The sequence below is a fragment of the Haliotis cracherodii genome, unplaced genomic scaffold (genome assembly GCF_022045235.1).
Source record: "Haliotis cracherodii isolate W230 unplaced genomic scaffold, xgHalCrac1.p SCAF_10, whole genome shotgun sequence".
NCBI lineage: Eukaryota > Metazoa > Mollusca > Gastropoda > Lepetellida > Haliotidae > Haliotis > Haliotis cracherodii.
Genome location: NW_027266265.1, coordinates 384,131 through 397,014, shown reverse-complemented (window position 1 = coordinate 397,014; position 12,884 = coordinate 384,131). Strand labels below are relative to the sequence as shown.

At 44.3% G+C, this 12,884-nt stretch overlaps 1 protein-coding gene across 2 annotated transcripts in view; it reads left to right on the top strand.

The window, feature by feature from the left end:
* The window catches only part of LOC139453946 (genetic suppressor element 1-like), a 104,173-nt gene that overhangs the window by 88,512 nt on the left and 2,777 nt on the right, over positions 1-12,884 (top strand). Inside the window, exons 6-15 of one of the 2 annotated variants that reach the window (XM_071235389.1) lie at positions 372-557; positions 828-1,049; positions 2,361-2,722; positions 2,869-3,017; positions 3,846-4,644; positions 5,398-5,607; positions 6,013-6,114; positions 6,569-6,829; positions 8,594-8,677; positions 9,830-9,933. In XM_071235389.1, the coding sequence (XP_071091490.1) occupies positions 372-557; positions 828-1,049; positions 2,361-2,722; positions 2,869-3,017; positions 3,846-4,644; positions 5,398-5,607; positions 6,013-6,114; positions 6,569-6,829; positions 8,594-8,677; positions 9,830-9,933 (2,479 nt within the window). Of the gene's footprint in view, positions 1-371; positions 558-827; positions 1,050-2,360; positions 2,723-2,868; positions 3,018-3,845; positions 4,645-5,397; positions 5,608-6,012; positions 6,115-6,568; positions 6,830-8,593; positions 8,792-9,829; positions 9,934-12,884 lie in introns of both variants that reach the window. The other variant, XM_071235388.1, reaches the window with a different exon arrangement.

Here is a 12,884-nt window from a genome sequence, read left to right as displayed (position 1 = left end):
CAGATGTAAAAGGCCTTGTCAGATGTAACGGGGGCTTGTCAGATGTAACGGGGGCTTGTCAGATGTAACAGGGCTTGTCAGATGTAACAGGACTTGTCAGATGTAACGGGGCTTGTCAGATGTAACGGGGCTTGTCAGATGTAACGGGGCTTGTCAGATGTAACAGGGCTTGTCAGATGTAACAGGGCTTGTCAGATGTAACAGGGAGTATTTGGCATTAAGCCATGTCAATGATAAGCATTCTATATTCTGAAACCTGAAATATATATAGATATAGATTTCATAGACAGTCTGGCCGAAATATATGTACACCTTTTATAACAGAGCAACATGTTGATTTGGTGAAACGAAGACTGCCTGTCTTGTTCCAGACTGACTCCCCATTCCACTCCCGGGTCAAGAGAAGATGGCTTGGTCCGTGGGTTCCAGCCTTATCGCCATGGAGATGATATCCGACCACCTGTCCCCCTTCCATATGGAATGGACCCAGCCACATACCAGGCAGCATATCACCAGGCCTTCATGCAGCCACATCCATACTCTCATCCAGCATACAGGTAGGAGTTGCCTCCCTTACATTTACATCCATATTCTCATCCAGCATACAGGTAGGAGTTGCCTCCCTTACATTTACAACCATACTTTCATCTAGCAAACAGTTAGGAGTTGCCTCCCTTACATTACACATCCTACAAGGGTGCTTGGCCTTCATGCAGCCACATCCATACTCTCATCCGGCAGTCAGTTAGGAGTTGCCTCCCTTACATTACTCCCAACCATGTATAAATGTTTTGTAAGTTTGTCAGCCATGTATAAATGTGTTGCAGGCTTGAGGATCCCCTGATGCTGGAGCGGTACCGCATGATGCAGCCTCCCTATTTACCCTTCCCCTCCACAGGCTCTGCCCCCGGGGCCATGATGCCCCACCCAGGGATGCACCCTCTCCTTGCTGGCGGGCGCTACCCCCCAGAGTTGCTGCATCAATATCCCTTTCTCTCCCCAAGTGCACCCGGGGTGGACCCCCGATCCCCAGCCATGTCAGCAGAGAGGTGGGTACTATGTCAGTCATTATTATCCCCCGCCATGAAGTAGAAGGGGGATATAGGAATGTGTGCTGTCCGTCTGTTGGTCAAGTTTTGTTTCTGTAGCAGAACTAAAAAAAAGTGAGACATATCTTAACCAAAAGTGGCACACAGATAGGTCTAGTGGTAAACTGGTACTTTTGACAGTTTGGGATTTTTGAAAAATTTGTTTTTCGAGTTTCCTGAGCAGTGACTTTGACTTACCGCAGATAAGCCGAACCAGGAATTGAAAGACAAAAAACACTGCGAAGTCGGACTGCAAGACATGTGCCGGTACTCGCAGATAGTCAAAAATATAAGATGAAAAACGTTGTATTTATATTGAAAAAGTCATTATTATTACTAATAAAGATTTAACAAACCAGTCATCCACTTTCATAATGTGGGAAGCTGTTTCTCGTGGGTTTTTTTAATCTCATAATGATCGTTATATGTTGCCATCAACAACCAAGCACCATTTTGTGAATCGGTGTATATAGAATTATGAACCCGTGAGAAAATATATCAGCTGGAGCGAAGACTCACAATTTGAATTCAGCATCGTAAGCATGGCGTTTTCGTTTAAAACTCCTGATGAAAATGTCAGTAAAAATTTACCAACTTTTATAACCCCCCTTTACACCACTATTGTTTGTTAACTTTGCAAAACGTACGTAATAGCTATTGGCGATTTTATCTAGGGATTATATATTATAGCTGTGAATTACATATATTGTTACATGTAAAGATTGTGGAGTTTACGAAGAACGATAAACTTTGAACATTCAATTGAAAACTTATTATCGGAAGTAGTAACATGCATAACATTTTTTTAATAATGACAACATTGGTGTATAATAATAACTTTATTGATAATTTATAACAATAATGGCTGTAGTCGTGGCAAGTCGGGAAGTTGTAATCTATCGGACCGTCATTCAGGCGATGTTTCTGACAGATCACGATCTGAAAAATACTATCATGAAAGTGTATCCCGTGGATAAGCCGACCTTTTTCTACAGAATCTTTTTTCTGGTCCTCAAAATTCGGCTTATACGCGGTCATATACGGTAGGCTGAAAATGGTGGTAGTGGTCCTTGCAGGAGCAGATCTAAAAAAACGTACAATATTCATTGCCTTGCACACATCCGGACATATCATATTGGTGGCGGACATTGAGTATTTAATGCTTGTTTTGGTCTGGACATCATGATTCTATTAAGACATACTATTTTTTATGTACTCTTGTCTCCAAATGTTGCTAAATGACAGCAGTTATTTTGATATTTTTTCCTACAGATCAAGAGCTGAGGAAGACCGACAACGAGAACTTGATCGGGAAAGAGAGCGAGAACGTGAGAGAGAAAGAGAGAAAGAAAGAGAGCGAGAAAGGGAGAAAGAACGAGAGAAAGAGAGAGACAGAGAGGCTGAGATTCAACGTTTAAGAGAACAACAAAGAGAGATTGAGCGAGAGCGTCAGAAGATATTAGAGCGACACAACGACCTAACCAACAACAGTGTACTGACAGTGCCCATGCGCGGTCGACATCATGACGACATGCGAGGTCGGCACCATGACGACGTGCGCGGTCGGCACCATGACGATGTGCGAGGTCGGCATCATGATGACATGCGAGCCAGGGACTCAAGGCAAGAAGAAGGTACGTCATTGATGGCAATAAACAGAATTCAGGACTTCAATTTAAATGTCTTCCCAGTATTCAGTGGTATGCTAATTAACACTGAAATCGGATGATAATGCCCTATATTGTATTTGGATTGATGGACATACTTTTTTCCTTTCCAGCTTCAAAGTTTGGCTCCATCACACAAGGCACTCCGCGCGATCCAGGCTGCAGGGCTTCCTCCGAGTCCAGCTACAGCAAGGATGCTCGATGGCAGGATGTGGCAGGAGCACGCAGGGAGCACGACCGCAATCACTACCACCATCATAAGGTATTGCATCACCACCAAAATCATACTTGTGCCTGATCATACTGATACTGATAGGCAAACAGACAATGTAGAAAAAGCATAAAATTTGGCATGTACTGGGACACTGCCACAGATATTCTGGGATTTTAAGATTACAAAGAAAAACTTAAAACTTAAATGTTCTATCTGCATGGATTCTGGGGTAAGATTGGCTGACTTATCACAAGGAAAGTTTGTTGATGTATTGTACGTTATGCCAAAAAAGAATAATGTTTAATTGTGACATGGTAATCCCTATGTGGTGATCATGGCCATGTGCTACAGTAATGTTGGAAGTGTGTAAATGTCCCAGGATACTGTCACTGCCTAGTGTAATATTCACAAATAAGTTGTGTGATGAGTACACTGACATTCTCTATGATCTGTTTTAGTTTTCCAATAAAGTAGGTGCTTCAGCCAGTTTATCTGATATGCAGTCACATTGAAAGTAGCAGTCACAGCAATAAGACCAGTGAGGATCCGGGTCAGATTAGGTCTTCAGCAACCGATGCTTGCCGTAAAAGGCGACAAAAGATGCTCGCTGACTTTGTTGATGCATGTCATCGTGTTCCCAAGCTGGTAATGTCAATCACTGGATTGTCTGGTCCAGACTTGATTATTTACCGACTGTCGCCATATAGCTGGAATATTGCTAGGTGCATCATTAAAGAACAAACGAACAAATTGAAGCCTAATGATCTGAACTGTGCAGTTAAGACAAATATGTAAGCGATGTGTGGTGCAAAGTGTGTTGAAGATACACTGACAATGTAGATGGTTTATTACATGTGATGTGTTGCTTGCCTGCAGCCCCCAGATCCCCCCTCCGCACGCCACTACAACGCAAGCATGGGTGACGCTGGGCGGAGGTATATGGTGGACCACTCAGAGTCAGACCATGGGCGTGGTCCAGTGGGGATGGATCGAGGTCAGCCTCCACCACTTGTGTCACCACGGGGTCAAGGTGATGCAAGTCGAGGGGAAAAACCAACTGACGGTGCCATCTTCCGACCATTTGAGAAACCTGCTCCTGATTCCCAGTATTCACAATATTCACAACCCCTTCAAAGCTCAAAATCAGCCGACTTGTCAGTGCCATCCTATAGACGATCTCACGATCGGGAGGCGAATGGGGACGTGAGAGAGCGGTTTCCCGAGTCAGTGGAACGTAGAGACAATTCCGTGGCTGATGGTTACGATCATCACCAGCTCAAGAAGCCAATCAGTAGGACTCACAGTAATCATAATATTGAACGGTTTGACTTCAAGAGTTTGGCGACAGAGTTTGGACACCTTCCAAAACCAGAGTCGCAAAGTGTGGACAGTCGGGTGCTGATACCGTTCTCAGACGCAACCTATGTGCAGAAACAGTGTGTTGAGAACCATGTGCGGAGTAAGCTGGATATAGAAGAGCAGAAACTGCGTGACTCCCGCCTCAATGGCACCTACTGCAGCGACAGTGAGGACGATGGTTTGTCCGACGACGACGAGCGTCGACTACAGCAGCTCATGTTCATCACCAAAGTCCCGCCGCTCAAGTTTGAAGCATCGCCACCTAAAATGAAACTGCTGGGAGAACTTGGACTTGTTACACTTAGGAAAAAGAAAGGTGGGTTTGAAGTTAAGACTTTTAGCAACAGGGACTCTGTCTCAAACTATGATCTTGGTGGGGGGGTTCTCATGGTACTAGTGTTCTGCTGGTGTACATGTAGGGCAGTAATCTCTCTAACATAACATAGCCAGTTGGTGGCTTGAAGCAGACTGTCAGTGGACAGATGTGGGAATAGGAAGGGGGAGTACATGTAGGGCAGTAATCTCTCTGACATAACATAGCCAGTTTGTGACTTGAAGCAGACTGTCAGTGGACAGATGTGGGAATAGGAAGGGGGACCTTGAGGATGTTGGCAGCAAACATTCATAGTTTTGTCAGATAATCAGCAATGTTATGTGATAAACCAATCAGATCAACTTGATACCATATCCGATAAATAGGCAACGAGGTCACCTAGCAGGAACTACTTGGATCTCCTTGCATCGAGTCGAGGTCTGCTTGCTGAACAAACTAATGACTACCATTCCCAAGATGAATAGATAGGGGTGTACTGAGGTGTGGGTGATTAAGTAGATAAACATGACTGCAAATCATTGGGACTGTAGCAATATACAATTACTTGAGCTACTTTAAGCATGACATTAGGTAGTGAAGAGAGAGGTAGTGTGTTTTCATATTGTCAGTATCAAATGTTAGGATATAAATAAATAAATAAATAAATAAATATCCTTGCCCAGGCTTGCCAGTTTTAATCTTTATTTCCATTCACTTTTGTTGCTAAGTTACCTGGTGATGATGTCTGTGTTTCAGACATTCAGTATGAACGTCTTCGAAAACGTCGGAAACTGCATCGCGAGCGCAGTATCAGCCCCGTGGAGGTTGAGGAGGAGAACTGCTCTCCCTTGCCACTTCCGAGTCTGGCCGAGTCCGACGCCTTGTGTCATGACAACGACTACCCAGACAAGTGCCAGTTCCTGCACAACATGGATCTCGGCCCCCTCGGTCGAGACAGAAAGAAAGGTGCAAAATATTTACAAATATATATGAAGGTCATATGGAAACCTTGACGTTAGCCTGATAACTTAGAACATACCCTGATACCTTAGAATGTAGCCTATGATCCCCTGTCCACACAACAGCTTGGAGATTCTCATGCAAAGTACCTGGTATCTGGTACCTCGAGTGTTGGACCAGGTTGGATTTTGTAGTCAAGGCTATCTGTGTTTCAGAGTTGGACCAGATCAGAATGTTTTGTAGTCAAGGCTATCTGTGTTTCAGAGTTGGACCAGATCAGAACCTTTTGTAGTCAAGGCTATCTGTGTTTCAGAGTTGGACCAGATCAGAACGTTTTGTAGTCAAGGCTATCTTTGTTTCAGAGTTGGACCAGATCAGAATGTTTTGTAGTCAAGGTTATCTGTGTTTCAGAGTTGGACCAGATCAGAACGTTTTGTGAGCAGGAGAAACAGAGGAGGCTCGGAGTCCTGGAGGAAAACAACCGTGTTCTGATGAATGGCGACGTTTTATCAGGTGAACTCGTGTTTCTGTCAGATTTCACAGTTTTCTGTCCTTTGATTGATGGTTTATGGCTGAGGCAGGTGATTTGAAGACAGTGTGCCCCAAGCAGTGGCTTGTTACATGTTCAGATGGGCAAGTTGTGTTAAGACGTGGGCTGATCCTGCTGTCCTTCTCTGGTGGCTTGGCTTGTTGCCGCTGCCATCAGCCACTGGGGTGCCTGGGCCAGGATGTTAGCAGGTTGTAACTGGAATACAACAGAACGAGTCATAACCCAACATTCACTCATTCACCAACTTTACAAGGCATCATATCCTGATGAAGATTTTCTCCTGGTTACATCACCCCGAACCCCGATCCAAAAAACTCTAACCCAAAACGCCAAACCCCACTCAATTCTAAAGTTTTTGCTTTGGTTCATGTTTAATAATGACCTTTGTTGTCCTAATCCCAGTTTTTTTCTCTGCAGTTTCAGAAACTTCAGGTTGTGGCGTGAAACGGAAATTTGATGAAATGGAAAATATGTCCTCCCAATCAGAACCCATGAAAATTTCTCTAAGTCAGTTGCAAGCTCGTCACCAGAAACACGGAAAACCAGCCAACCATGTCAAGTCGAGTGCGGTAGTGTTCCCAGAGTCACGCGATCGCCAGCTCAGTAGGGAGTTTGCGGAACAGTTTCATGAATCTGTTCTCCAAACAACAAGACAAAAAGAAATAGCAAGTCGTTTAGGTAATAGCAGATTGCACTGATACATCATTACTTCTATAGCGCAGGTCTTGCTGATACGGGGCATTCGGGTAGCCTAGCGGTTAAAGCGTTCGCTCGTCAAGCCGAAGACCCGGGTTCGATTCCCGACATGGGTACAATGTGTGAAGCCTATTTCTGGTGTCCCCCGCCATGATATTGCTGCAATATTGCTAAAAGTGGCATAAATTACGCTCACTCTTACTGATAGATCATCACTTGTATAGTGCAGGTCTTGCTGATACATCATCACTTCTATAGGACAGATCTTACTGATAGATCATCACTTCTATAGGGCAGGTCTTACTGATAGATCATCATTTCTGTAGGGCAAGTCTTGCTGATGCATCATCACTTCTATAGGGCAAGTCTTACTGATGCATCATCACTTCTATAGGGCAGGTCTTTCTGATACATCATCACTTCTATAGGGCAGGTCTTACTGATGATTATCACTTCTATAGGGCAGGTCTTACTGATGCATCATCACTTCTATAGGGCAGGTCTTACTGATGATTATCACTTCTGTAGGGCAAGTCTTACTGATGCATCATCACTTCTATAGGGCAGGTCTTACTGATAGATCATCACTTCTATAGGACAGGTCATGCTGATAGATCATCACTTCTGTAGGGCAAGTCTTACTGATGCACCATCACTTCTATAGGGCAGATCTTGCTGATAGATCATCACTTCTAAAGGGCAGGTCTTACTGATAGATCATCACTTCTGTAGGGCAAGTCTTTCTGATGATTATCACTTCTATAGGACAGGTCTTACTGATGATCATCACTTCTATAAGGCAAGTCTTTCTGATGCATCATCACTTCTATAGGGCAGATCTTACTGATGATTATCACTTCTATAGGGCAGGTCTTACTGATACATCATCACTTCTATAGGGAAGGTCTTACTGATGATTATCACTTCTATAGAGCAAGTCTTACTGATGATTATCACTTCTATAGGGCAGGTCTTACTGATGCATCATCACTTCTATAGGGCAAGTCTTACTGATGATTATCACTTCTATAGGACAGGTCTTACTGATGCATCATCACTTCTATAGGGCAAGTCTTACTGATGATTATCACTTCTATAGGACAGGTCTTGCTGATGCGTCATCACTTCTATAGGACAGGTCTTACTGATGATTATCACTTCTATAGAGCAAGTCTTACTGATGATTATCACTTCTATAGGGCAGGTCTTACTGATGCATCATCACTTCTATAGGGCAAGTCTTACTGATGATTATCACTTCTATAGGACAGGTCTTGCTGATGCATCATCACTTCTATAGGACAGGTCTTACTGATACATCATCACTTCTATAGGGAAGGTCTTACTGATGATTATCACTTCTATAGAGCAAGTCTTACTGATGATTATCACTTCTATAGGGCAGGTCTTACTGATGCATCATCACTTCTATAGGGCAAGTCTTACTGATGATTATCACTTCTATAGGGCAGGTCTTACTGATAGATCATCACTTCTTTAGGGCAGGTCTTGCTGATAGATCATCACTTCTATAGGGCAGGTCTTACTGATGCATCATCACTTCTATAGGGCAGGTCTTGCTGATAGATCATCACTTCTATAGGGCAGGTCTTACTGATGCATTCTCACTTCTATAGGGCAGGTCTTTCTCACACATTGCCAGTTCTGTGCAGCAGGATTTGCTGACACATCCCTGGGAGGGAGTGTCCCAGACTCTGTAGTAATATATCCTTGTTGTTCCTGCAGGGGGCAGAGGGCAGGAGGAGTCCTTCAGCTCAAGACCTACAGACCAATCACAAGGTCCAACACAACTACGCTTCAATGCATCAGGTGAATCTAGTGGTTCTACACGTGAAACAGACATCTCGGACTACGGAGCCAATCCAGGGTTCCGCTGGCCGGGTATTGAAGCCATAATTGACTCCTATCAAAGATATGTAGAAGGTGGGTGTGGGGCCAGCTAGTTACTTCTGACAAACATAAAGTTGTGTGGCCAGCTAGTTACTTGTTCCATAAGAAGGAGGTGGTGTGGGGCCAGCTAGTTACATGTTCCACATGTAGAAGGTGGTGTGGGGCCAGCTAGTTACTTGTTCCACATGTAGAAGGTGGTGTGGGGCCAGCTAGTTACTTGTTCCATAAGAAGGAGGTGGTGTGGGGCCAGCTAGTTACTTGTTCCGTATGTAGAAGGTTGTGTGGGGCCAGCTAGTTACATGTTCCATATGTAGAGGGTGGTGTGGGGCCGGCTAGTTACATGTTCCACATGTAGAAGGTGGTGTGGGGCCAGCTAGTTACTTGTTCCATAAGAAGGAGGTGGTGTGGGGCCAGCTAGTTACTTGTTCCACATGTAGAAGGTGGTGTGGGGCCAGCTAGTTACTTGTTCCACATGTAGAAGGTGGTGTGGGGCCAGCTAGTTACATGTTCCATATGTAGAGGGTGGTGTGGGGCCGGCTAGTTACTTGTTCCATATGTAGGAAGGGGTGTGGTGTGGGGCCAGCTAGTTACATGTTCCATATGAAGGAAGGAGGTGGTGTGGGTCCAGCTAGTTACATGTTCCATATGAAGGAGGTGGTGTGGGGCCAGCTAGTTACATGTTCCATATGAAGGAGGTGGTGTGGGGCCAGCTAGTTACATGTTCCATATGAAGGAGGTGGTGTGGGGCCAGCTAGTTACATGTTCCGTATGTAGGAAGGGGTGTGGTGTGGGGCCAGCTAGTTACATGTTCCGTATGTAGGAAGGAGGTGGTGTGGGGCCAGCTAGTTACATGTTCCATATGAAGGAGGTGGTGTGGTGTGGGTCCAGCTAGTTACATGTTCCATATGAAGGAGGTGGTGTGGTGTGGGTCCAGCTTGTTACTTGTTCCATGATGAATTACATGTTGGTTGTAAGATGTGAGGAATGTAGGCATGGGCATTATTTATGAAATAGGTTAGATTCAGTGTTCTATGATTTATTTAGTTTTGACCATTGATGGTACTTTTACAGAGCAGCGCTTGGAGCGCCATATACTGACCGAGCGATGCCGTCGACTTCGAGCTGACAACATGGACCTGAACCGAACTGCCGAGAGACTCAGCCATAGAGTATCGGTAGGTAGCCATTTTAATGATGTGAATTTTGTTTGATTATTTTTAAAAATTTGTGTGTCTGAACAGTAATGTTGACTGGATAAGACCTGTGTGTTTCACAGTCTTGATGTGTGTGTTTCACAGATTTGACGTGTGTTTCAAAGACTTGATGTGTGTGTTTCACAGACTTGACCTGTGTGTTTCACAGACTTGACCTGTGTGTTTCACAGACTTGATGTGTGTTTCACAGACTTAAACCGGGTGTTTCACAGACTTGACCTGTGTGTTTCACAGACTTGACGTGTGTTTCACAGACTTGACCTGTGTGTTTCACAGACTTGATGTGTGTTTCACAGACTTGACCAGTGTGTTTCACAGACTTGACCTGTGTGTTTCACAGACTTTGTGTGTTTCACAGACTTGACCTGTGTGTTTCACAGACTTGACCTGTGTGTTTCACAGACTTGACCTGTGTTTCACAGACTTTGTGTGTTTCACAGACTTGACCTGTGTGTTTCACAGACTTGACCTGTGTGTTTCACAGACTTGACCTGTGTTTCACAGACTTTGTGTGTTTCACAGACTTGACCTGTGTGTTTCACAGACTTGACCTGTGTGTTTCACAGACTTTGTGTGTTTCACAGACTTGACCTGTGTGTTTCACAGACTTGACCTGTGTTTCACAGACTTGACCTGTGTTTCACAGACTTGACCTGTGTGTTTCACAGACTTTGTGTGTTTCACAGACTTGACCTGTGTGTTTCACAGACTTGACCTGTGTGTTTCACAGACTTGACCTGTGTTTCACAGACTTTGTGTGTTTCACAGACTTGACCTGTGTGTTTCACAGACTTGACCTGTGTGTTTCACAGACTTGACCTGTGTGTTTCACAGATTTGATGTGTGTTTCACAGACTTGACGTGTGTTTCACAGACTTGACCTGTGTGTTTCACAGACTTGACGTGTGTGTTATACAGACTTGATGTGTGTTTCACAGACTTGACCTGTGTGTTTCACAGACTTGACCTGTTTCACAGACTTGACCTGTGTGTTATACAGACTTGATGTGTGTTTCACAGACTTGACCTGTGTGTTTCACAGACTTGACGTGTGTTTCACAGACTTGACCTGTGTGTTTCACAGACTTGACCTGTGTGTTTCACAGACTTGACGTGTGTTTCACAGACTTGACGTGTGTTTCACAGACTTGACCTGTGTGTTTCACAGACTTGACCTGTGTGTTTCACAGACTTGATGTGTGTTTCACAGACTTGACGTGTGTGTTTCACAGACTTGACGTGTGTTTCACAGACTTGACCTGTGTGTTTCACAGACTTGACCTGTGTGTTTCACAGACTTGACCTGTGTGTTTCACAGACTTGACCTGTGTGTTTCACAGACTTGACCTGTGTGTTTCACAGACTTGACCTGTGTGTTTCACAGACTTGACCTGTGTGTTATACAGACTTGATGTGTGTTTCACAGACTTGACCTGTGTGTTTCACAGACTTGACCTGTGTGTTTCACAGACTTGACCTGTGTGTTTCACAGACTTGACCTGTGTGTTTCACAGACTTGACCTGTGTGTTATACAGACTTGATGTGTGTTTCACAGACTTGACCTGTGTGTTTCACAGACTTGACGTGTTTCACAGACTTGACCTGTGTGTTATACAGACTTGATGTGTGTTTCACAGACTTGACGTGTGTTTCACAGACTTGACCTGTGTGTTTCACAGACTTGACCTGTGTGTTTCACAGACTTGACCTGTGTGTTTCACAGACTTGACCTGTGTGTTTCACAGACTTGACCTGTGTGTTTCACAGACTTGACCTGTGTTTCACAGACTTGACCTGTGTGTTTCACAGACTTGACCTGTGTGTTTCACAGACTTGACCTGTGTGTTTCACAGACTTGATGTGTGTTTCACAGACTTGACGTGTGAGTTTCACAGACTTGACCTGTGTGTTTCACAGACTTGACCTGTGTGTTTCACAGACTTGACCTGTGTGTTATACAGACTTGATGTGTGTTTCACAGACTTGACCTGTGTGTTTCACAGACTTGACGTGTTTCACAGACTTGACCTGTGTGTTATACAGACTTGATGTGTGTTTCACAGACTTGACGTGTGTTTCACAGACTTGACCTGTGTGTTTCACAGACTTGACCTGTGTGTTTCACAGACTTGACCTGTGTGTTTCACAGACTTGACGTTTGTTTCACAGACTTGACCTGTGTGTTTCACAGACTTGACCTGTGTGTTTCACAGACTTGACCTGTGTGTTTCACAGACTTGACCTGTGTTTCACAGACTTGACCTGTGTGTTTCACAGACTTGACCTGTGTGTTTCACAGACTTGACCTGTGTGTTTCACAGACTTGATGTGTGTTATACAGACTTGATGTGTGTTTCACAGACTTGACGTGTGTTTCACAGACTTGACCTGTGTGTTTCACAGACTTGACCTGTGTGTTTCACAGACTTGACCTGTGTGTTTCACAGACTTGACGTTTGTTTCACAGACTTGACCTGTGTGTTTCACAGACTTGACCTGTGTGTTTCACAGACTTGACCTGTGTGTTTCACAGACTTGACCTGTGTTTCACAGACTTGACCTGTGTGTTTCACAGACTTGACCTGTGTGTTTCACAGACTTGACCTGTGTGTTTCACAGACTTGATGTGTGTTTCACAGACTTGACCTGTGTGTTTCACAGACTTGACCTGTGTGTTTCACAGACTTGACCTGTGTGTTTCACAGACTTGACCTGTGTGTTATACAGACTTGATGTGTGTTTCACAGACTTGACCTGTGTGTTTCACAGACTTGACGTGTTTCACAGACTTGACCTGTGTGTTATACAGACTTGATGTGTGTTTCACAGACTTGACGTGTGTTTCACAGACTTGACCTGTGTGTTTCACAGACTTGACCTGTGTGTTTCACAGACTTGACGTGTGTTTCAC